The 24,125-nt window shown below is 35.1% G+C and overlaps 2 protein-coding genes and 1 long non-coding RNA gene across 3 annotated transcripts; 2 read left to right on the top strand and 1 right to left on the bottom strand.

The window, feature by feature from the left end:
- Window positions 1–284: 284 nt before the first annotated feature.
- LOC128237462 (uncharacterized) lies at window positions 285–2,281 on the bottom strand. The gene is made up of 3 exons (XR_008261611.1): window positions 2,181–2,281; window positions 1,800–1,927; window positions 285–1,665 (listed from the first exon to the last, which is right to left on the bottom strand). It is a non-coding gene; the product is annotated as an uncharacterized LOC128237462 (long non-coding RNA).
- Window positions 2,282–2,580: 299 nt separating this feature from the next.
- Window positions 2,581–23,702, top strand: LOC128227646 (peroxisomal carnitine O-octanoyltransferase-like). The gene is made up of 12 exons (XM_052938382.1): window positions 2,581–3,158; window positions 6,862–6,990; window positions 7,346–7,470; window positions 14,170–14,351; window positions 16,602–16,729; window positions 18,554–18,759; window positions 19,834–19,947; window positions 20,438–20,539; window positions 20,700–20,783; window positions 22,361–22,468; window positions 22,864–22,994; window positions 23,501–23,702. The coding sequence occupies exons 1-12, from the start codon at window positions 3,152–3,154 to the stop codon at window positions 23,700–23,702; spliced, it is 1,518 nt and encodes a 505-aa protein (XP_052794342.1). The 5' UTR covers window positions 2,581–3,151.
- LOC128237452 (uncharacterized) lies at window positions 7,832–11,855 on the top strand. The gene is made up of 2 exons (XM_052953015.1): window positions 7,832–10,777; window positions 11,751–11,855. The coding sequence occupies exons 1-2, from the start codon at window positions 7,843–7,845 to the stop codon at window positions 11,753–11,755; spliced, it is 2,940 nt and encodes a 979-aa protein (XP_052808975.1). The 5' UTR covers window positions 7,832–7,842; the 3' UTR covers window positions 11,756–11,855.
- Window positions 23,703–24,125: the final 423 nt, after the last annotated feature.

Raw genomic sequence — 24,125 nt, forward strand, 5'->3', positions numbered from 1 at the left:
GTACAAATCAGAGGCTCCAATTGAGTATTGATTATAGGATTCCGATTGCCTGTCTCATATACAGATGCGAATTTACAATCAATAAAATATTTTGAGTAATACTAGTGCATTTTGCTGCATTATTTAAAAAAAAAGCGACATACGTGGGGTTAGTAGCATGTTCTTTCTCGCACAGCTCCTGTAAATCCGACAGGACGTCTTCAAGGCCAGACCTCGGTATGTCATTGGCACCCGCTATAACAACCACCACCTGCAATGAAGCATGCAGGGGATTTCTGAATTTTATGACTGTTATTATACGGACGCGTGTCACATACTAGCACCTGTCCCTGGTCAAGTACATGACAAACGGATTAGCACGTTTATTGACACGGACAGCTTCTGTTGGTTCATGATTACGTCTAATTAAGTCAAGCGGACAATAGTCAGGTTATATTAAACAGGATTTGTGTAAGACTCTTATGAACAGAACAGAACAGAATATTTATTAGCTTATCGTCATAATTACAAATATACAAACACAAAACATGTGAGAATGAATTAATATTAAATGGTGTAATTTTTAATTGAATATTACATACAGTCGGACATTATTTAAGATCATGAGAAAAACGAAGATATCTGAGTATCAACGTTGGTTATACACATTTCAAATAATAATATTTCTGTGTCCAGTTTTGTGCAATTGTATGTAATATTTTAATTGCATCATATTCGAGAATAACATGTTAAAAGTCATCATTAATAGCTCGTATTCTGTTTAAGGCCTAATACTAAAAAACTTCTTAAACGAAAAACAACAACATGAATATAAGTGATTATAAACTATTTACCGACACCGATTGTATCAAGTCAAACACAATATCCAGGTCCATGAAGTCTTTGATTTTTTTGATTTTTTTTTTTTTTTTGGGGGGGGGGGGGGTAAACACAAATTTAATATGCGGTAGTTATGTCCGTTTGTAAAAAAGTGAAGAACAGAATGACTAAAACTTTACTGAAACATTACCAATCATTCCAGTCTTGATTTGTTGAGTAACGAAAATTATTTAAATTACAAAAGAAGTTGTCAAAATATAATTTTCACAGCACATCCTTTTCTCATTGACGCACTTTTTCAAAGCCTTAAAAGTCTTTCAAGTTACCGACATGATGAATAAACAGTAATTAACTACACTTTTAATGTGAAATTATAAGTTATTTGAAACGCAAACACGCATACATGCAAATTATAACAAATTAAACAAACAACAAAATGATAAAACACTTCTTTGAGGAACCATTAGCATCTTTTATTTCCGAAATTAAACTTACCTTATTCGAAATACACACTTTTGTATCTGGTCAATAATACCAATACGTTTTTTAATATGTTATATCAAGAAAATCAATTTATTCCTTCCTTTTGTAGCACTATGAATGATTTTTTTTAAAAGCTGCGTTTTTCCTCTATACATATATTGGCTGCGTTGCTGCGTTTTATACCCTAAAAACGCAGCCTGCATATTACAGCCTGCGTAAATCGCTGCGTTTTATAGCGACCCGCTAGGTCCTTAGCGCCCTATGAGAAAACATCACCCGATGATTCACAGACGAGTACAGGAAGACATGCCCTTTCGCCTGATGATGCATCTCCACTGTCTGCTGTCCAGAGTCGGTCTCTCTCTGAAAAATGAAAAAAAAGTTGTTTGCAAAGCGTATCAAATATATGTACTAATTTTTATCTTGATGCACCACAATAAATAGCTCTATCCGTTGTAAATGCTATAATTTACTCATACAATATCATATAAACATACCTTGACATATTATGAAAACCCATCCGATGATACGAGCTTCTGCCGCTTCCGGTTGGAGCCCTCTTCAACGACATCGTACTATACCTGGGCCTCATCACCAACCACGCTGCAAGACAGCATCGGCTCTCCTATCGACATGTTAGTAATTTACAAAATGACAAGGGATATGGTACGAAGTGACCGAAAGAAGGGTACAAGATTACCGAAAAATAGATCGGCGAGATGATTAGCGAGTACGAACTATATCCCATATTGGCAACCGGCGTCCGACATTTACCTTCAGAATCAAACATCCCGGAACAACGGGTTTTCGACCGCCTAAGGATTATTTACATTTGTATCATAAATAAGTGATAATAAGAAATAAATGTTTGTGTGTACCATTTAAAGCAATCATTCATCTTTCAAAAAACAAAAAAATAAAATCTGTTTCAATCGTCTGTTGTTTACATTTTGAATCCAAAATGGCGGCTGTCACATGTTGTATTTGACCTAGATACAACATGCTTTCGACCATGACCTTTAACTATACTTCGCAACAAAAGTTTGTGTACAATATTTTTTATTTTAATTTGTATAACTTGTTTAAACTGTTTAATGTATTTTATTTTTAAAAAAAGTTCTTAGATATTTACATATTTGCCATACAGTCACTTTTTAGTGACTTATCACCACAAGAGTGGCAAAGGAATGCATCATCCTTTCTAATGGCTTTCACATGGGTACAAAATGATAAATTCACCCATCATGAACCCTGTTATCACTGGTACAACTCTGAATGAGCCTCATATGACCTGCCTAGGCTGCAATATGGTTAATTTTATGGTAACTGAGCTCCCAAATGCTATTCAATATAGTTACCTGTAGATGAATTTCATTAATTTTAGAATAAGCAACATACCATATTTTGATGCGCTTTTAATGTTGTGCACTATACTAACAAAACAATAGGGCATAGGTTTTAGGCTTTGGTAGATATGTAAGATCTGGCAAACAAAAACAACACGATTTTAAAGAAGTATTTTACATGTGAAATCATTTTAAACAAGGGTCAAATTTGGCATTAATTAAAAATGACAAATTGGTGTTGTTTCAAGTATAACTTAAGTTTTTTTAACACCACCATTCCCATTCTTTTTCAAATGAAGTTTTCTGACAGTTATACTGTTATGGTTAACAATTGGAGCTTATTTTTACCGGAAGTGACGCAAAATAGAAGTGATTTACCCATTTTCAGGAGGCGGTCGAAAATAGGTTGTGGTCGAAAATAGGTTGTTCCGGGACATCTGCAGGACTCAGATTGGAGTTTGGACTCCACAATTTTTGTCATCAAAACTCGAATTTACAGCCAAATGAAAGGTGTCATGTATTGAAAATACATTTTATGCATAGAATATTAACTATTTAACAACCTTGGCAATACTAAAAAAGATAATCATTTACATTAAACGTATGCAAGAGGTTGTCATGTGAGCTGGATGGCAAATTTCAAATGATAATAATATCCGAAACTTAAATGTTTTGTTTGATCCCTTTATTTGACTATTCTTAAAAAGAAATTCAGCGAACTGTTTTATTAAGAATGACTATAAATTATGCAAAAACTGCCAGATTTATAGCCTATTTAAGTTATTTCGAAAAGCCTGTTTACATGACTACAGGCAATCTAGTCCAAATAATTGTACGTTGACGGATTTTTTTTAGATTTTTGATATGGCAAATCCTTCACGTACAAATTGTTTAGTATCAAAAGTGGGTAGTTATTCCGATCAGGATTCCGGGTTAAAGCATATAGCGTCTCAGGGGTGTAGAAATTAATTTAAGTAGCAGGGAAGATCCCAAAAGTAGGCGGGGCGGGGGGGGGGGTAGTCTGGGTGTATTACCCCAGTTAGGGTCAACTTGTGGTATGAATTAAAGCCTTTTTTAACCAAAATTTCTAGTGTTCTGGTGCATGTTCATTTTGTAACAGGGAAACATATATATGTACTTGAATATGATACTGAATCTGCGAACTACCCCACTGAATCTGAGTACTAACCCCCCCCCCCCCCCCCCCCCACCAGTGAGGGCTAACTAATAAACCAAATAACTGTCAAATTCAGATTCAGGAAACTATTATAACTTTCCAGACCACTTGCCTTGCCATTTGCTAGCAATTCCCTCCTCATCGTAAATCATATGTAATTTCTTTTCTACCAATTATATACTTTCACCCACTGAATCTCTGTGATCCTCTGAAAATTAAACATCTTACTTAATTTTCTATGGCTATAGAAATTTCACCTGCAGCTAACTTATTTCGTTTAAACAACCAAAAGAAATATCTGGACACTTTGTGACGTATAAAGCGTACAAAATTTCACCAAAGGTACATGTAAAATTCATCAATTTTTAGCAGTGACATCACCGCAAGCTTGTTTCATGTTGTTTACATCCGGGTAACACGCGTATACAAAAAGGAATTTTGCGTAAATGGTAATAGGACTAACAGAAGGCCAGACACGCTCATGTTGCATACTTGTTACGCTTTTGGTGTCTGGAAAAAATATTCTTTTTTTCACCCTCCATTGCTTTGCAAATCATAAACATCATAACATCCCCATGGGGGGATGTTATGAATGAGGCCATGTATCAAGCTAATGCAATTGTATTCGGAATGCTTGGAAACCCAAACCTAGAACTTGAAAACATGCCAGAGGGGGATGCGACTAATGACGTCACGAATCCAGCTAATGCTGTATTGTAGTCCGAACACGCAGAAACCAAAATAAACAATACCATCAATCAGGGTTTTAAACTGATGTAAACATAAATACATGACAAAAAATAACAGATTTTATTTTTGTTGATGCGGGGAAAATAGCCGGGTGAAGATGCTAAAGTAACCGGGTTATTTTACCGGCTTCCGGCCCATTTCTACACCCCTGGCGTCTATAAAATATCATAAAAACAAGAAATATTACCAGATAATGTTATTTTATATTAGTTCTGTACACAAAAAATAAATATCCAATTTATAATTATGAGTTTGACAGCTTTTCTTCATTTCATTCTGTAAAAACATAACGATATATACATGAAGGGCACCTGCAAGGCTTCAGGGCACAGTTTTAAATCGATCAGAACATTTCGGCCATGGCCGAGTTATTAAGATTGTATAACGAGGTCTATCTCGAAGCTTTGTCGGAGGAGGCCGAGTTATTACGATTGTATCGAGTTGTTCCCCTTCGCATAATTGTTGTCTGTGTCAGTCAACTTTCGTTTTTATTGGAAAGGTAAACAACTTGTTTTAATGCATTGAATGCTTGTTTAGTGCAAAATAACATTTCACTTACATGGTAAAATATTAATATAACTCTTTATGATCAATTTCAAACATAAAATACTTCACTTAAAACAATTTAAATATTTTTAAAACACCCCCGTTTTTTGCACATTCCCATTTAGACGTTTGGGATTGGAAGAATCCCGTATAACACGTCTATTATTTTAGACTAACAGGCAATCTTACTGGCCAGTCTGAATAATCTTACTTGCCCTGATTATAAACTAACTTGTCCGAAAAACAATTAGTTATACCTTATGCTAAAACACATAAATCAACCAAATAATTGCTCAAATATATGTGGGTTTTTTCACACAGTAAATGGGGCTGAAGTTAGGGGCGGGTATGAAATGCAACAAAAAAATAAAGTAACGCATACATACAACAAAGGCAAAGAAGGGTTTTCACATTTGCATACAACATGCACAAAGAAGGATGTTGAAAAATGCATACAATAAAGAATAAGAACAAAAATATTGAAATCTTATTGTTTAAATCAATAAATTATTATGTTTATGAGTTTAGTCAAGTGAAAAATAGTTTATTCACTTTATTTTTGAATTTTGCTTTTAAAATTAAAACAAAATTTACTGGGTTTTTTTCAAACTTTTTGTTTTGTTTGAATAGGGAAAAGAACCTTATTTCAAATCATTAAAATTGGTCTTATAGCTTGAAGGATACAAAATATTATTTTTATGAAATCTTTGCAGTTGGGGAAAGTTAAGACATCATGAACAAAAGAACAACAATAAAATAATAGGAATTTTACAATTACCTGAAGAAGCATGGCAATTATAAAGACCAAGTACAGAATTACTTTTAATAACTTTCATTTCATTATAACATGAAAAACTCAACAATTATTTGGTAGTTGTAAAATGACTGAATTGATGATTTGTATTGTAAAAGGTGAGAAATATATATATAATTTGAAGTATAGTATTTACACTCCCTAACAGTACACTCCCTAAATAACATATCCTTTTTTCCACAAAATTTGCACTCTAAATTCACAAACACTAAGTATCACATCAAAAGCACAGCTAAACAAAGCTCCTTATTACTTTAATATTTCAAAAATCTTGTGTAGAATGAAGAATAAAGAAAAATTAAATGCACGCTAAAAATAAGAACAATTATTTTACATAATGTAGAAAAGTTTTTTCTAAAACAAAAGTCAAAACAAAGACAAATTGACCAAAAAATCAAATATTTCTGGGATCAAAAACTTTAATCCTACTCAGAGGCTATTTTATGCCCAAATTGTTCACAATACTCAAATCAAAATAATTCTCTTTATTGCAAATTAAGGCTCTTTATATGCTTCAACCCAGGAGCATATATATGTTTAAGCAGCATTAGCATGGCACATACATGTAGCATTTTCTGTGTTAGAAATATATTCCACATTTCTGGCATTTAAAATTTGATCATAAACAAGCATTTACAGGACTAGGATTTACAACCATTCAGTAAACAGTTTTTTTCTTGATATTTTGAAAGTTATTTTGTTTCATTCTATACCTACAGTTACTTTCTATTGTCCAATCAGAATGAACTAGTCTAAGAATTAGAGTGAGGCTGTCTGTTTCCAACTTTGACTTGCCACTGAAGATTCAAGCGGTGTTATGGAAGCCAGAACAGGGCCATTCATAAGTTCATGTTTGATATAGCATGTTGATTTATTGTTTGACTTGTGTATTAATTCATATTATTAATAAAAAAATTATTTTTCAGAAATGGAGGAACGTGATGTTGATGCAATGTTTGTATCAAAAGATGTGAAAACATTTGAGTTTGACCAGGAACTGCCAAGTCTCCCTGTACCTTCCTTACAACATACACTGGACAGATACCTCGACTCTGGTAGTGTATAAGCTGCAGTGTTCTGGATCACAAATGTTTTGAACTTTAAAATAACAGGCTGTCTGTTATTTGTTGCAATCGCCAAGTAAACAGACTCCGGACCAGAGGATACCAAGTTTGATTCCAGCGTTGAGTCTCATGATGATTTATACTGGTTATCAAATAGGAATGGTTATTAAAATGATGCTTTATAAGTGTATTATATATATGGCAAAATTTAAAAAGGGTATCTATGCTTGGCAATTACAAGCTCTTAAGAGAGTGTTCATAATTAAGACATGAAACAGATCTTTAAAAAATACTTATGTCCCTTTTACAGAACAATTATTCAAGTGTGTAATGATATTTTATATAGTGCGTCCGCATGTGACAGATGAGGAGTACAGACAGACTGAATTCCTTGCTCAACAGTTTGCCTCAGGCGTGGGCAAGGAGCTCCAGAATCAACTGCTTTCAAGGGCTGCAAACAGGAAGAACTGGGTATGCAATTTAACTGGCTTTTATATTGTGAATAAAGTGACAATAATATGATAAATGTAAAAAACCTTGCACTGATTTTTGCTTTTTTCACAATCCCAAAATGTTTTTTACTAATTATTTCAAAAGACAACTGTCAGGCACGACAAACAAAGATTGAATGAAAATTTTAGCGTGGAAATATTTGCTTTAAAACGTGTCACCAGATGAGGCAACCAATCAGAATTCATACATATATGTGGAGATTTTAATAGCAGATGTGGAGATAATGATGACTTTATCCGTGGTATTGATGATGTTATTGACAGGGAAGTTATTGATTTTACTATGAATAAGTATGGGGAACTGCTTTTAGACTTTTTAATTAATGCAAACATGTGTATTTTAAATGGCCGAAATAACGCATTTAATAACTTTACTTCTGTATCGACTAAAGGAATGTCTGTAGTTGATTATTGTTTTGTGAGCCACGAAAAGCTACCAGGTTTTGTTCAGTTTAATGTAATTCAGGTCACAGATCTCATAAACAGATCGAGTATAATTGCAACAGTCGCATCAAGTGCACTACCTGACCACTCTTTATTGGTGTGGGATATTTTACTAGAACGTGATGTTTATAACACTTCTGTAAATTACTCTTACGCATCTAGTTATACAAAATTTGATGTTAAAAATGTACCAGGTGATTTTATGCTTGATGTTGAAACATTATACCATGTTAACAATACCATTTCCAAACACGAGACGGGTTTTCAGACACAATCGGATATAGATGGGGTGTACAATGATTGGTGTAATATTATTAGCCATAATATGAATAGTAAATTGCCAAGTAAAGTTATAAAATTTGGTTCAAATAACAAGAAACGTCGTCCTGGGAAACCTTGGTGGTCTGATACTTTAACTGAGGTTTGGAATAACGTATGTATTGCAGAGAAGGCATGGCTATCTTGCGCTGATATTGGTATTAAGAAAACTCTTAAAACTGTTTATATAGATAAACGTAAACTATTTGATCGTCAAGTACAACGTGCTAAACGGTTATACTGGTTTACATTACAAACGCAATTGCTTGATGAATGTAAGGTTGACTCTTCGAAGTTTTGGAAGTCAGTTGGTAAAATAGGTGTCAACGTCACAACCAGCAATGTTATCCCAATGGAGGTTGTTATGCCAGATGGTTCTATTTCCAATGATGTAAATACTGTACTTGACAAATGGAAACATGATTTTAGCTCACTGTTTAATACTTCAAATTATTTATCTGTTGGCAGTCAAAGTAGTGTTAATGATCGAAATAGTTATGTTACTAATGATGGAAATATGGATCCTTGCCTCATTGATGGTATATCAGTCCTGGAAGTCAGAAATGCATTAATGTCTGTAAATAAAGGCAAAGCATGTGGAGTAGACAATATTCCGGTAGAGGTATTGAATAATGATGCGTCTGTTTCTTTTCTTCACGTACTGTTTAGCATTTGTTTTGACAAGGGTATTGTCCCGTCACTGTGGAGTAAGTGCATTATTAATCCTATACCTAAATCGTCCACGGCGGATAAAAGAGATCCCTTATCGTATAGGGGCATTTCCCTGGCGTCATCAATGTACAAATTGTATTGTCATGTGTTAAACAGCAGGCTAAGCAAATGGTCTGAAGAAAATAATATAGTTTCTGATGAGCAGAATGGCTTCAGGAAACGTAGAAGCACGACTGATCACATTATGTCTTTATATAATATTCTTGATACAAGGAAGAAGTCTCGTAAATCTACTATTTGTGCCTTTATTGATGTTAGAAAAGCATATGATACTATTGATAGAAATATTCTATGGAATAGGCTATCCGATCTAGGTATTGGTGGTAAAATGTTTACAGCTTTAAAGTCCATTTATAATACGGTTTCCTCTTGTGTCAGGGTTAATTCCCTTAAAACTGAATGGTTTGATGTAGATTGTGGCCTAAGACAGGGTTGTATTCTATCGCCTCTATTGTTTAATTTATTCATTAATGATTTGTCAATTTACCTCAAATCGTTTGGTGTTGGTGTGCCTGTTAATGACGATAGAGTCTGTATTATCATGTATGCTGATGACATTGTACTGTTAGCCGAGTCCGCAGACGAAATGCAGTTACTTTTGTCTGCCTTGGGTGACTGGTGTTCTATAAACAATATGCATGTTAATTCTACTAAGAGCAACATAGTCCATTTTAGACCCAATTCAGTATCACGTACAACTTATAATTTTGTGTCTGGTTCTAGTCAGTTAACAGCGGTAGATAGATATACTTACCTTGGTGTGCTTTTTCACGAACACTTAGATCTAAATGTTACTGTCAAGTCTGTTGCTCAAAGTGCAAGTCGAGCCCTAGGTTTACTGATTGCTAAATGTAAGATTGTTGGAGGACTCCCATACGATGTATTTACAAAACTGTATGACGCAGTTGTTTGGCCTGTTGTTGGTTATAGTGCTCCTCTTTGGGGATATCGGTCATACGCTTGTATTGAGGCTGTACACAACAGGGCTCAGAGATATTTCCTTGGTGTTGGTAAATATACGCCTAACGATGGGTTGGCTGGTGAAATGGGTTGGAAACCCCCGATAGTTCGCCAGTGGAAAAGTATATCACTGTACTGGTCAAAGATAGCATGTATGGACGATAACAGATTTAACAAACGCGCTGCACTCTGGGCATACAGCAATGCAACTCAACTGTGCAAGAACTGGTTTTATTATGTAAAGTCCTTTCTTTTGACAAATGACTTAAATATGTATTTACGTTTAGATGGTCACATTTGTGCTAGATTCGTGCAAGCTGTTGAGGAACGTGTATATCATAATTTCAAGAGCAAATGGTATGGTAGATTGCAGAACATTATTGGGTCTTCTGGGCATGGTCAAAATAAGCTAAGACTGTATAGGACTTTTAAGTCTGAATATGTAACTGAACAATATTGTAAAATAATTTTGCCTCTTGCTCATCGGTCAGCTTTTAGTAAATTTAGACTCGGGGTTGCCCCAATTCATATTGAAACTGGTCGGTATGAAGGCCTGAATGTTGGAAGTAGAATTTGCCCTTTTTGTGGAAATAATTCTATAGAAAGTGAGTTGCACGTTATGTTGCACTGTTATGTTTACAATGATCTAAGAGAAGACTTATATACTAAGGCTTTAATGAAAAATAACATATTTAGTGATATGCAAGATATTGATAAATATAATTACCTGTTTTCCAGCACAGATCCAACAAGGATAAGGACCTGTGCCAAAACCTGTTACAGTATTTTACAAAGGCTTCGTTTTTTACTTTGTAAATAGAGTTACTCTTTTATTAGCATCTTCACTATGTATGTTTTATTATGTTGTCATGCTTCCAAACATTTTTGCTAATAAGTTATATTATTTTAGCTCATTTAATATTGTTGGTTTGTTTTTTGTTTTGTTTAAAAAAAGAAGAAACTATTAATTTTTATATTTTACTACTCGATATGAAATATTTATTGATAAATTTAGCAAATCTGTTAGCTTTTAGAATACATGTACATGAATATTTTGTAGATAGGTAAAATATTATTGTAAAAGGTCATGGACCATCTCTTATAATTCCGAATGGAATGGCATTGCACTGTTTTTTTAATGTTATTTTACATTGTATGTGTTTTATGGTATGTGCAATGATGAGATGTAAATAAAGATAAAGATACAATATCAATTACTACTGGAAGTGACTACCTGTAACCTTTGACATATTCGAGGTGAATTATTAGATATTTTATAGTTAGAATAAAACAATTGTTTAATGAGATTCACAATCCTAAGGCTGAAAAATGTTAATGTTAATATTTGATTTTAATTTTAATCTTATAACGACTTATATATGTTTCATTGCGATCTTTGGCTCTTATAATTTATCAAATGCAAGAGCTAAAAGGGACAACCACAAAGGCACTGTGTAAATTCACAATTTTATGAATTTATTGGCTGTTTTCCCAATTCTAAGGGCCATGGCCCCAATTAAAAAAAAAGATTAGGGGAAAAAACTGCCTTGATAAACACTGTCTATTGAATAAAATGCAACCATTACGCTTGATTAATTTTATAATCAATTTTCTGCTCATAAATTCAATCATATTTTCATATTCTTATGCTTTAAAATAAATCAACATGTTTTCATGTAACTCGTAGTGAAATATGTACAGTACAATATTAATCATGAAGCATAAGCGTTTAATATGTTGTAATTTTCACTTTTCACACTTGTCCTAGTTGATTCTGAATTACAGCTTAGCCAGTATTGGCTTGACTATGGGTACCTGAACTGTCGAGAACCCTTGTGTCCAATGTTAAACTTTTCTGGACCTATGCCTTACATGAACCACTACCTGAACAAGACAGAAGGTTCACAACTACACCATGCTGCAATGATGACATATTATTACTTACAATGCTGGAAACTTATTAGATTGTAAGAAATAAGTCACTTGATAAAATACATAAACTACAGTATTTGTCCTAATATGTGCCCTCAGAGTGTGCATGTCATTTATTAAGCACTTAAATCATATCAAAATTCATCAGAAACAGATTGTATTTGTAATCAAAGAGCAGTACACAAGGGAAATGTTTATCATCAGCAAAATGGCCGATTGAAAGATCTTCATACAGGAAAATAAGCTAAATGTTCATGTTTTAAATCAGGATAAGAAGGTATGGAATCTATTTCCCGGAAAAAGACCCTGGGCATGACTGTTAGAGCATGTCTATAAGGACAAATACTGTATAAACATATTATGAATATATCATAATTAACACAGCATTTTATGCATTAACTGAACGTAGTATGCCAAACTTGTCAGTAACCAGCACATTAAAACATGGCCTTATTTGTATAGTAGTCAAGCAATCCTTCGAACGTTAAATAATTATTTCTTTTGTTTTGATAACTTTGAACACTTTAACTGCTTGAGATGTTCTACTGTTTTGTTTGGTATACTGGGCCCCAATATCATGAAAATATTCCAAGTCATTTCTCAAGCTCAATTTATTTGTCCACATTAAAGCATAGCATGATTCAAAATTACAAGTGTTTTGATGCATTATGATATAAATATCATTTCTCAATATTTTGAGGAATATTATTTTAAGAGCACAAATGTTCTTATTCAATAACTCAAAAAAACAAACTTTTCAAGTACAATCTTAGACTAATTTCTCAACACAATCTATGAGATGATGTGCTTTTGAAAAGAGTTGAAACATCAGAAACTTTGATTCACACTTGTAATGCTGTAATGACATAAGATGTGTTGATTGGCTTGATTCACGCTTGTAATGCTGTTATGACATAAGATGTGTTGATTGGCTTGATTCACACTTGTAATGCTGTTATGACATAAGATGTGTTGATTGGCTTGATTCACGCTTGTAATGCTGTAATGACATAAGATGTGTTGATTGGCTTGATTCACTCTTGTAATGCTGTAATGACATAAGATGTGTTGATTGGCTTGATTCACGCTTGTAATGCTGTAATGACATAAGATGTGTTGATTGGCTTGATTCACTCTTGTAATGCTGTAATGACATAAGATGTGTTGATTGGCTTGATTCACACTTGTAATGCTGTTATGACATAAGATGTGTTGATTGGCTTGATTCACACTTGTAATGCTGTTATGACATAAGATGTGTTGATTGGCTTGATTCACGCTTGTAATGCTGTTATGACATAAGATGTGTTGATTGGCTTGATTCACACTTGTAATGCTGTAACGACATAAGATGTGTTGATTGGCTTGATTCACTCTTGTAATGCTGTAATGACATAAGATGTGTTGATTGGCTTGATTCACACTTGTAATGCTGTTATGACATAAGATGTGTTGATTGGCTTGTTTCACACTTGTAATGCTGTTATGACATAAGATGTGTTGAATATGAGATTAAGATTTGGCTTATGTATTTGCTATTGGGGCTAGTTCTTCTGGCACGATTAACAGTCTAAAATTTGTGAATGTTACTCAATAACTATGCATGTCCTTAAAGTCTGCATGGTCTGGGATATGGTATATAGTTATAACATTGTAGTCTGTAGACTGTATAGACAGAGGTTGAGCACTCGTAAACCCCCAGTGAGGTGAAACTCAGCTTTTCCTGACTGTGCCAAGGCGGTACATGTAATTTATCAACGGCAAAAGGCCAATCTGATTTGATTTTAATATATTATTCTGCTTTTTTTAAACATTTTTGATATAACTAAAAGCATTTAACAAAAATGATATAAACTATATGAACGCAAATGGGTGAATGTGTCGGATACAAGTTCTTAACAATTATGTTAGTATCTTTTTCCATGTTGGTTTGATCTGACTGAAGTATTCAATCTTCCACACCGCATACAATAACAAATATGAATATGTCATCATTTTAATCAATTTGGATGAATAACTTCATCACCCTTGACAATAATAATTGACAAGTTATCAATTAAGCATTCTGTTAACCTGCCCCTCCCCCTCCCTCTCTTCTCATGATCTGGAAATTCTGACTATAGAAAACAGCAAATATTAATTGGTTGTTTATTTAACAAAAAAAATCAATTTCAGCAACATCTTTTGTGCTTGGACGATGCAGATTTTGGCCTATTGACCATAACAAAATATGATTTCATGGCCCATTCAGCATTGCTTATATTAATTTCAGCTGGAGCGTTGGTGGCTGGACTATGCCTACCTGGATTTCCGACTACCGCTCTGTCCGCCTCTAAATTTTGTTGGGCCCGGCCCGTATTGCACCCACTACCTTTCTGCTAGGCCAGGCTCGCAGATTGAGAATGCAGGGCTTCTTGTTCACCTGAGCCTCAACTTCTGGCATATTATAAGACAGTAGGAATTATTTTTAACCTTTTTGTCCATTTTGAGGGGCATATATAACAAAGAATATGTACCCCTATTGAGGCATTGAACCTCAACCTTTTGGTTGAGAGGTGGACACCTTTACCACTAGACCAAGAGATAGACCACTCAAGTATATTATATACTGGTACGCACTAGAACTGGTTATGATATTAGTCTTAGCTCTACTTTACCTGGTACTTAAGTTATAAAATTTCTCTCATAGTGAAAGCACCATATTATTTTGCTATGAACCCACAATGTAAATGCATAACAGTCATGCGGGTAATAGGGGGAGGGAGGTTTATATGTTCGGACCCCCTTATTATACATAAATATTAAGTATAAATGATGAGGTAAAGTGTTAAATTGTGTTGCCTTACGAAGCCTGATTGACATATAGGAATTACTTTGTTCGTTGTCGTCCACCTCTTTGTCAATGTCACACTTTTGGTTCTGATAGATATTTTTCTAACAACTTTGTATCTTCAAACTTCGTATGTACATTGGTCATGGTCAGTAAATGACCCCTTTACATTTTGGGGTCATAAGGTCGTAAAATTAAGGTGACCTAAGAGCATATCTGATTAATAACTTTTGAACAACTCGATGTAGAGTCTTCCAATTTTGGTATGCATATAGGTGATTGTCAGTCAAGTCAACTCCTATTCATAATGTTTCCTTTTGAACAACATGGTATAGAGTCTTCAAACTTATTATGCACATTGGTCATGGTCAGAAGATAACCCCAATAAATGTGACCTTTACTAGATACATGTATATTATGGCAACACATCAGATTCACTAAGTTCTAGTGTTCAATATATTCCTTCTTTTCGAAGTTAGCTTTCCTTTCAAAACCTCTTTTTCATACTTATATATTAGTATAGAAAAGTTTATTCATTAACAATGGTGTAGGCCTAACGCTTAGTTAAAGTGACTCGCTCATGTTTTTGGACCAAAAATAAGTTTTCCCAGTAATGTTTTGAAAACACTTATTTTATCATTATTATTCTCTATGGTATCGAAATTGCAGAAAAAAATACAGTTATAGTATAAAAAAGAATTTAGGGTTTAGTGGGGTTCCAACCCACGCTGGTTACCAGGGTAAAGTCAAGAAAAAGTTAGAAAACAGCCGACTAGTCCATACGGCCACCAGGACTTGAACAAAAGTGGGGGATATTTTGACCTGTTAAGGAAACATTGATAACATCACGTGCAGGGCTTTTTCTATAGTACCCACGGGTCCGACTATCGGACCCATTCCCAAAGCAAAATATAAGATATTTTTCCCAATCGTCAGAAAAAAATCCCAATCCAATTTTTTTTTTTAGAAATTCTTTTTACCTGTACTGGTTCATTTACAACATCCTAATAAATTATGTGATGTGAAGTTTTTTTGGTAATTGAACTCATTGATTTTCATCACATTCAGAGATATGAAATATTATCTGTCATGATTTATTGCAATAGATATTTACACCCGAAGGAATGATATTTCAGCCATTGTGGGTCTTTTAAAGGGAATATAAACTAATATTAAATCATTTCCTAATTCACAGGAGACTAGACAGCTTTTTCTTTTCACCATAAAATTTCCCAATTTCCGCATTTTCACGACGCAAAATTTCCCAAAATGTCTAGGGTCTTTTTCCCAAAATGGGGAGAAAAAGCCCTGACGTGATAATGTCAATCAACCATGCAATCACGCAACACCACAGCCATAATTCAATTTTTATCATGTTATAAACACTTATAAAAATTGTGGTCTTCAAAGACAATATTTGATCAAATATCAACATTTGCTGAAGGGTTCCACCATTTGGTATTTTTGTTTTAACACTCCTTTTGATTTGCCACCCTTTATTTCGTAATTAAAAATAGTGCATTTTACAAACCATGAGCAAGTCACTTTAAACTGATTTAAACTTTTTTATGTCTTAAATAAATTCATATTAATAGTGTGTTATATTTCTTTTTATTTGGACCTACATATGCATGTGTCCAATGTATATTTAATAATCATTATTGTTTGACATAAAAATGTTAGTTTTCATAATAAATATTACTCATAATTTGAATTTGTTGAGGCTGATGTATTTTCTGTTGTTGAATACAATACGTAATGCAATAACAATTAAAAAGTGGCAACTTATTTCAACAAACATAATCTTGAATATGTATGTGGGTAGAAAGTTCATTTCAATTTTGTTTAACCACATTTTGTCTCTTACCTTTTAGAGAGCGACTAAAGCCAGACTTGGATAGTAAAGGTCGTCACATGACAATGGATCAGTTTCGGAGATTGTTCAGTACATGTAGAATTCCAGCACCGCAGAGAGATCACCTGAACGCTTATTTCAAAACAGGTACCCTCACAGATATAATTCCTCCCCCATTAGAGAGTGTCTGAAACCTAACTTGGACAGTAAAGGATGTCACATGGCCATCTATCAGTTTCAGTGACTGTACAGAACATGTATAATTCCAGCAATGCAGAGAGATCACCTGATTGCTTATTTTTAAATAACTCTGTTATAGAGTGCCTATAGCCTGATTTGGACAGTCGTCCCTCTGTTATAGAGTGCCTATAGCCTGATTTGTACAGTCATCCCTATGTTATAGCGTGCATACAGCCTGTTTTGGACAGTCGTCCCTCTGTTATATAGTGCCTGTAGCCTGATTTGGGCAGTCGTCCCTCTGTTATGTAGTGCTTATAGCCTGATTTGGACAGTCGGTCCTCTGTTAAAGAGTGCCTGTAGCCTGATTTGGACAGTCGTCCCTCTGTTAAAGAGTGCCTATAGCCTGATTTGGACAGTCGTCCCTCTGTTAAAGAGTGCCTATAGCCTGATTTGGACAGTCGTCCCTCTGTTATAGAGTGCCTACAGCCTCATTCGGACAGTCGTCCCTCTGTTATAGAGTGCCTACAGCCTGATTTGGACAGTCGTCCCTCTGTTAAAGAGTGCCTGTAGCCTTATTTGTACAGTCATCCCTCTGTTATGTAGTGCTTATAGTCTGATTTGGGCAGTCGTCCCTGTTTTATAGTGCCTGTAGCCTGATTTGGACAGTCGTCCCTCTGTTAAAGAGTGCCTATAGCCTGATTTGGACAGTCGTCCCTCTGTTAAAGAGTGCCTATAGCCTGATTTGTACAGTCGTCCCTCTGTTAAAGAGTGCCTATAGCCTGATTTGTACAGTCGTCCCTCTGTTAAAGAGTGCCTGTAGCCTGATTTGTACAGTCGTCCCTCTGTTAAAGAGTGCCTGTAGCCTGATTTGGACAGTCGTCCCTCTGTTATGTAGTGCTTAGAGCCTGATTTGGACAGTCGTACCTCTGTTAAAGAGTGCCTGTAGCCTTATTTGTACAATCATCCCTCTGTTAAAGAGTGCCTGTAGCCTGATTTGGACAGTCATCCCTCTGTTAAAGAGTGCCTGTAGCCTTATTTGTACATTCGTCCCTCTGTTAAAGAGTGCCTATAGCCTGATTTGTACAGTCGTCCCTCTGTTAAAGAGTGCCTGTAGCCTGATCTGGACAGTCGTCCCTCTGTTAAAGAGTGCCTGTAGCCTTATTTGTACATTCGACCCTCTGTTATGTAGTGCTTATAGCCTGATTTGGACAGTCGTACCTCTGTTAAAGAGTGCTTGTAGCCTTATTTGTACAGTCGTCCCTCTGTTAAAAGAGTGCCTGTTGCCTGATTTGGACAGTCATCCCTCTGTTAAAGAGTGCCTGTAGTCTTATTTGTACAGTCATCCCTCTGTTATGTAGTGCGTATAGCCTGATTTGGGCAGTCGTCCCTCTGTTTTATAGTGCCTGTAGCCTGATTTGTACAGTCGGCCCCCTGTTATATAGTGCCTACAGCCTGATTTGGACAGTCGTCCCTCTGTTATAGAGTGCCTACAGCCTCATTCGGACAGTCGTCCCTCTGTTATAGAGTGCCTACAGCCTGATTTGTACAGTCATCCCTCTGTTATAGAGTGCCTACAGCCTGTTTTGGACAGTCGTCCCTCTGTTATATAGTGCCTCATTCGGACAGTCGTGCCTCTGTTATAGAGTGCCTACAGCCTCATTCGGACAGTTGACCCTCTGTTTTTGGACAGTCGACCCCCTGTTACAGCGTGCCTAGTCTGATTTGGACAGTGAGGACGGCACATGACCCTAGGCCACGGATGAATTAAGGAGATTGTATAAATTTTTACAGAATCTGAGGGACCAACACCTTTTCACATTGTGGTGCAATGTCGGGGTCGGATATTTGTGATAAAGGCTGTGGATGACAAGGAGGAACCCTTGACCCCTCTGGAGCTTCAGGACCAGTTTCAGAAGATTAGGGACCAATGTGACAACCAGCCTGAGGGGCTGGGGATAGGGGCTCTCACTGGGGAAAATAGGACAACTTGGGCTCAGGTTGGTCCCTTAGATTATTTGCACTTACCTAAGTTACTTGTGGTAGATTATTATTCCCATTGCTGTAAGCTTTAGTTGGGTTAAAGACTTGAGTAACTGTTTGTTGGTCAATTTGAAAATTGCAGCCTAGATTGGATAATTAATATTTAAAGGTCCACATTGTTGGGTGAAATACAACATTTAAATAACTGAAATGAAGAACAAACTGACATAGTATAATAAACTGATTTTGAACATTTTTCTTCAAATCCCTACTCTCTGATTGGGCCAGTATATTTGTTTTTATTTGGAATAAAGAATCAAATTACTGTTTGCATAAGGCCTGTTGAACAACTTTCTGCCTGATAGCAAAAAGTGTTGCCGAGTATAAGTGTGTTCACTAAATCTGTAAAACATTTTTTGTTTTAATTTTACTTTCCTACTGTCCAGCTTGTAAATGTATTTAAAAGAAAAAAAGTTTTATATTTGATGACTTTAATACTAGATAGACCAAAAAATAGCCTTTATAAATGTTTTGTGTTTTTTAATTAATAGCCACAATTTCCCCAGTTACAAATGTGCTAAAATATTACTAATATTTTTTCTCTGTACCTGGATCATACACATTTTTTCACACAATTATGCATTAAAGCCAAATGAGTTAACACAATTATGCATTAAAGTCAAATGAGTTAACACAATTATGCATTAAAGTCAAATGAGTGAACACAATTATGCATTAAAGTCAAATGAGGTAACACAATTATGCATTAAAGTTAAATGAGTTAACACAATTATGCATTAAAGTTAAATGAGTTAACACAATTATGCATTAAAGTCAAATGAGTGAACACAATTATGCATTAAAGTCAAATGAGTTAACACAATTATGCATTAAAGTCAAATGAGTGAACACAATTATGCATTAAAGTTAAATGAGTTAACACAATTATGCATTAAAGTTAAATGAGTTAACACAATTATGCATTAAAGTCAAATGAGTTAACACAATTATGCATTAAAGTTAAATAAAATAATTAGGCATGACAACCTAAATTGCCGGCCTTCAAGGATAAAATTGTATGCATATGGTAGGTACGTAGCCACCTGATGGCAATTCATCCCGACAACTTCCGACACCTGGAGATGGTACAGAGCAGTATCATGTGTGTGATCCTGGATGATACCTCACCACAGGATGAAACAGAGGTATGGCGGAAATCTATGAAATAAATACATTTTCTCCTTCCTTTGGGTATGAATTTTTAGTGTACATCAAAAATTGAGCCAAAACAATTGCTGTAGTGAGCAAAGGGCCCAATTCCTCTTAAATTCTTATGCGTAAGTATCTTATTTCATTGCGCCAATTTACTACCTTGAACTTGGTTTTACATGATTAAAAATACAGTTCATATAAATTATCGTAAGGATAATTTTGTTTTAAAGTCTACGGTAATAAATTATTCACACTGAGAATATTACACTGAAACACAAAGAGCTTGACTAGATCCTGTTATAAGGGACTTAAGATAAATTTTGGCCCTATAATTTTCTTCATATTAGTAGGCAAGCTATGCATGTATGCAATGTTTTTTCATACATGAACAAAATATTTTTGTATGTTGAACAAAACTGCAGATGCACAAAACACAAACACTATGTAAGGATAATATTAATTTACTGTTAATTTCTTTTTCAGATGTGTCAGTTAGCTTTGGCCGGAGATTCCAGCAATCGCTGGTTTGATAAGTCGCTCACATACGTTGTGTTCAAGAATGGATTAGCTGCTTCAAACTGTGATGTAAGACCATCCTCACATTTTTTCACTTTCCAGTAGTTTATCAGTGAATAAAAAAGATATGTTTCACTGTTTTGAAATTTCAGCCCGCTTTTATGTACATACCAAACATGGTGAACGTGATCATTTTGTTCAACAAAAGCATAACACACTCTTGTTACAGCACACACCGATGGACGCTATGTGTTTGGTAGTGTGTACCTACTATGTTGACCTTCAGGTGATCAAATGCAAAGGGAAATGGCAGGTTTGTTGTATTTATAAATTTGCTATACACTTGGATTACAACAAGCAGAAATACATCTCTTCCTAATTTTTAGCTCTACTGGCCAAAGGCTAGAAGAGCTTATATGTGATTTTGCGGTGTCCGTCGTCTGTCCGTTAACAATTGCTTGTGAATGTGATAAAGATTACATTTATTATCCAAAGTTTACCAAACTTATACAGAAGCTAGTTATCCATAAGAGCTCACTGATCAGTACATGCATGACTGGATTTAGAATTATCAAATTTGTTATAATTGACCTTGTGAACAAAATCAATACTTCATTTATTATCTGATGTTTTCCAAACTTGTACAGTAGAAAGATATCAATGGAAGCTCAGTTCCGTCCAAAAACCAAGAAGCCAGATCTGTTCATGCATGACTGAATTATGTTTAAAATTGGCATAAATGTTTTAATTGAAGACAATAGTGCCTACATACATTATTTGATGTTTATCAAACTTTTACAATAGCTAGATATCTATGAGAGTTTGGTTCCTGCCGAAAACCAGCCACAATCATCCATGTATGGATTACAAATTTGCAAAACAGTTTTATCTTACCAGTAAACACAGTTAAGCACCTTCATTTATCTGATGTTTACCACAGTTAAATATAGATTAGATATATCTCATCTCCTTTCTTGAACTCGACATATCTGTCTGTAGCTGGAGATCTCCTTGGTCTAGAATCCTAACCTGTATGTAGGTTGAAATATGTTGATCATGACTAGTAGATGATCATGACCCCTACTGATTTTGAGGTCAAGTAGCTTTTTACACAAAATGGGTTGTTTCCTTCATTGTAAACATATTTTAACTGATAGCTACTTGATTTTGAAATCAACATGCCTCTATATTAGTAACATTTCAATGTCAGATATTTTGCTGTAGTTTAGTAATTCTGCTTTTGAGGGAAAATAATTAATATTATAGTAGGTTTAAAAGTTAAATATGTGAAAAAATGGCATTATGTCATGGTAGTTTAGCAGAAAGCATACTTACCAACAATGCTTAGACCTGGATAAGATTCATGGCTGTGCAAGATGGACTTTTCATGTTCAATAAATGATTTTAGTATTTGTAATTTTTTAACCTTAATTGCTTTCAAATGTTTTTAAATATCATCCTGAAAACTTTATACTTTAAAACCTTTTTTGGTTGCTGCGCTTCACTTGTAAATGTTTTACATAAGATTAATAGTAAAGAATGACTTTCACGTTATAGGTTCCAAAGGCATCATTTTAACAAATAAGTGCAAAAACCACGATAATCTGTCCTGTTGTATACAATTATCATTGTTTGTGGGTAAACATGGAGGACAGTATGCTGTGAATAAATTGCTGTTTTCTCATTGGTCTATACTGATTTGTTTGATTGACAGGGTGGCGCCGTGTGGTGTACATGTTCATGCCTATAATATTGATACATGATAATATATAATATTACGTTTAAACGATTGTAAAAAAATCACTATTCTTTGCTGATTTTCCCCAATTAGATAAGAAGAAAAATATAAAACTCAGTGTTAAAAATAATGTTATGAATATATCAAAACAGGGCACAAAAGAAATAAGAAAGATGGAAGCCCCAAAGGAGCTTGTTTTCACAGTGGATAACGTGGTACACCGAGCCATCAGCAATGCAAAACTCACGTACAACCAAATAGTGAGTACCCCTAGCATTCTTCAGCTCTTTTGGGTCAAGTCATCAGCAAAAAAGCTGAGATATTACCTGTGTTATAGGCTTGTTTGATTTTTTTGAAGAATCAAGTTGAGGAATGGCTCTTAGTAAAAAGGGTCTGAAAAACTTGTGTTGCATGTAGCTCCAAAAGTATTGCCCCTGTTCTCATGGACTACATAGGAATGTTGGTCATTGTATGAAGTTTTGCACAGGGGTTTTGTTTGACTTATTTTTTTATTCAAAATGAGACATATGACCACTCTTGTGTCCAGGCGGTGTGTGGAGATATTTGTCATTCCTGTCCTTTAAAAAAAAGAGAAATTATCATTTTTACTGAACTGCTGCTCTTTTATACACTATTTTACTCTTAATTTATCCAGGCGAACAATCTACAGGTGAAGATTAACCATTTTACCAAATATGGGAAGACATTTCTACGCAAGTTAAAGCTCCACCCGGACACCCATGTACAGATGATGTTACAGTATGCTTATTACAAACGGCATGGAAAGTGAGTTACAGTTTGTTTTATAAATAGTTGGAGAAGAAATGCTTTAAGTAGCGAAAAATGAAATATTAATATGTTATCAATATAGTTATATGCTAGCTGTTTGCATTTCCTGACAAACATTCAAATTGCATAAATTACATGACACCAACTTTGAGAATGTTTTCTGTTGTCTAGTACTAGACTAAGTAATGCCTATTTCAAATATTGCCATACAAATACTACTGCAGTTTTTCTGAGTGAAGTCTTCCCTGTTATAGCTATAATAAGTTTTAAGTCTTTGATTTTAAAAGGCGATTTGGCAAGCTCGAAAAGAGACAGTTAGGCTTTATAAACAGTAAACCATAGAGCCCGATATTCTGTATCTGTTTCCATTCCAAACCAGCCCCAATCTACCAAATAAGGACAACCCAGCGATTCTACAATGCTAGGAAAGAGACAGTATAGTATTGTACACCAAAGCCATAGAGTTAAACCTGCCTTATATTTTGTTTATGTTTCTACTCCAGACCAGCCCCAACCTACCAAACTGGGACCACTCGGAGATTCTACAACGCTAGAACAGAGACAGTAAGGTCCTGTACACCAGAAGCCATAGAGTTTGCTAAGGCCATGATGGACCCCAAACTCACTGTAAGTCCCGAGGCAGTTACCCCAACAAATTATAAAGATATTTGGAAGTATATCTTTTCTGTGTTTGTGAAATTGTGACGATGTTTGTCACTTACTAAGTGTCTTTTTAGGCCTTGATGAGTGTTTTTCACTAAATGTCTGGCAGGCCTTGATGTGTGTCCCTCCCTAAGTGTTTGGCAAGCCTTGATATCAAGTGTGTCTCTCACTAAGTGTCTGGCAGGCCTTGATGTGTGTCTCTCACTAAGTGTCTGGCAGGCCTTGATGTGTGTCTCTCACTAAGTGTCTGGCAGGCCTTGATGTGTGTCTCTCACTAAGTGTCTGGCAGGCCTTGATGTGTGTCTCTCACTAAGTGTCTGACAGGCCTTGATGTGTGTCTCTCACTAAGTGTTTAACAGGCCTTGATGTGTGTCTCTCACTAAGTGTCTGGCAGGCCTTGATGTGTGTTTCTCACTAAGTGTCTGACAGGTCTTGATGTGTGTTTCTCACTAAGTGTATAACAGG

The sequence above is a fragment of the Mya arenaria genome, chromosome 1 (assembly GCF_026914265.1).
Source record: "Mya arenaria isolate MELC-2E11 chromosome 1, ASM2691426v1".
Lineage (NCBI taxonomy): Eukaryota > Metazoa > Mollusca > Bivalvia > Myida > Myidae > Mya > Mya arenaria.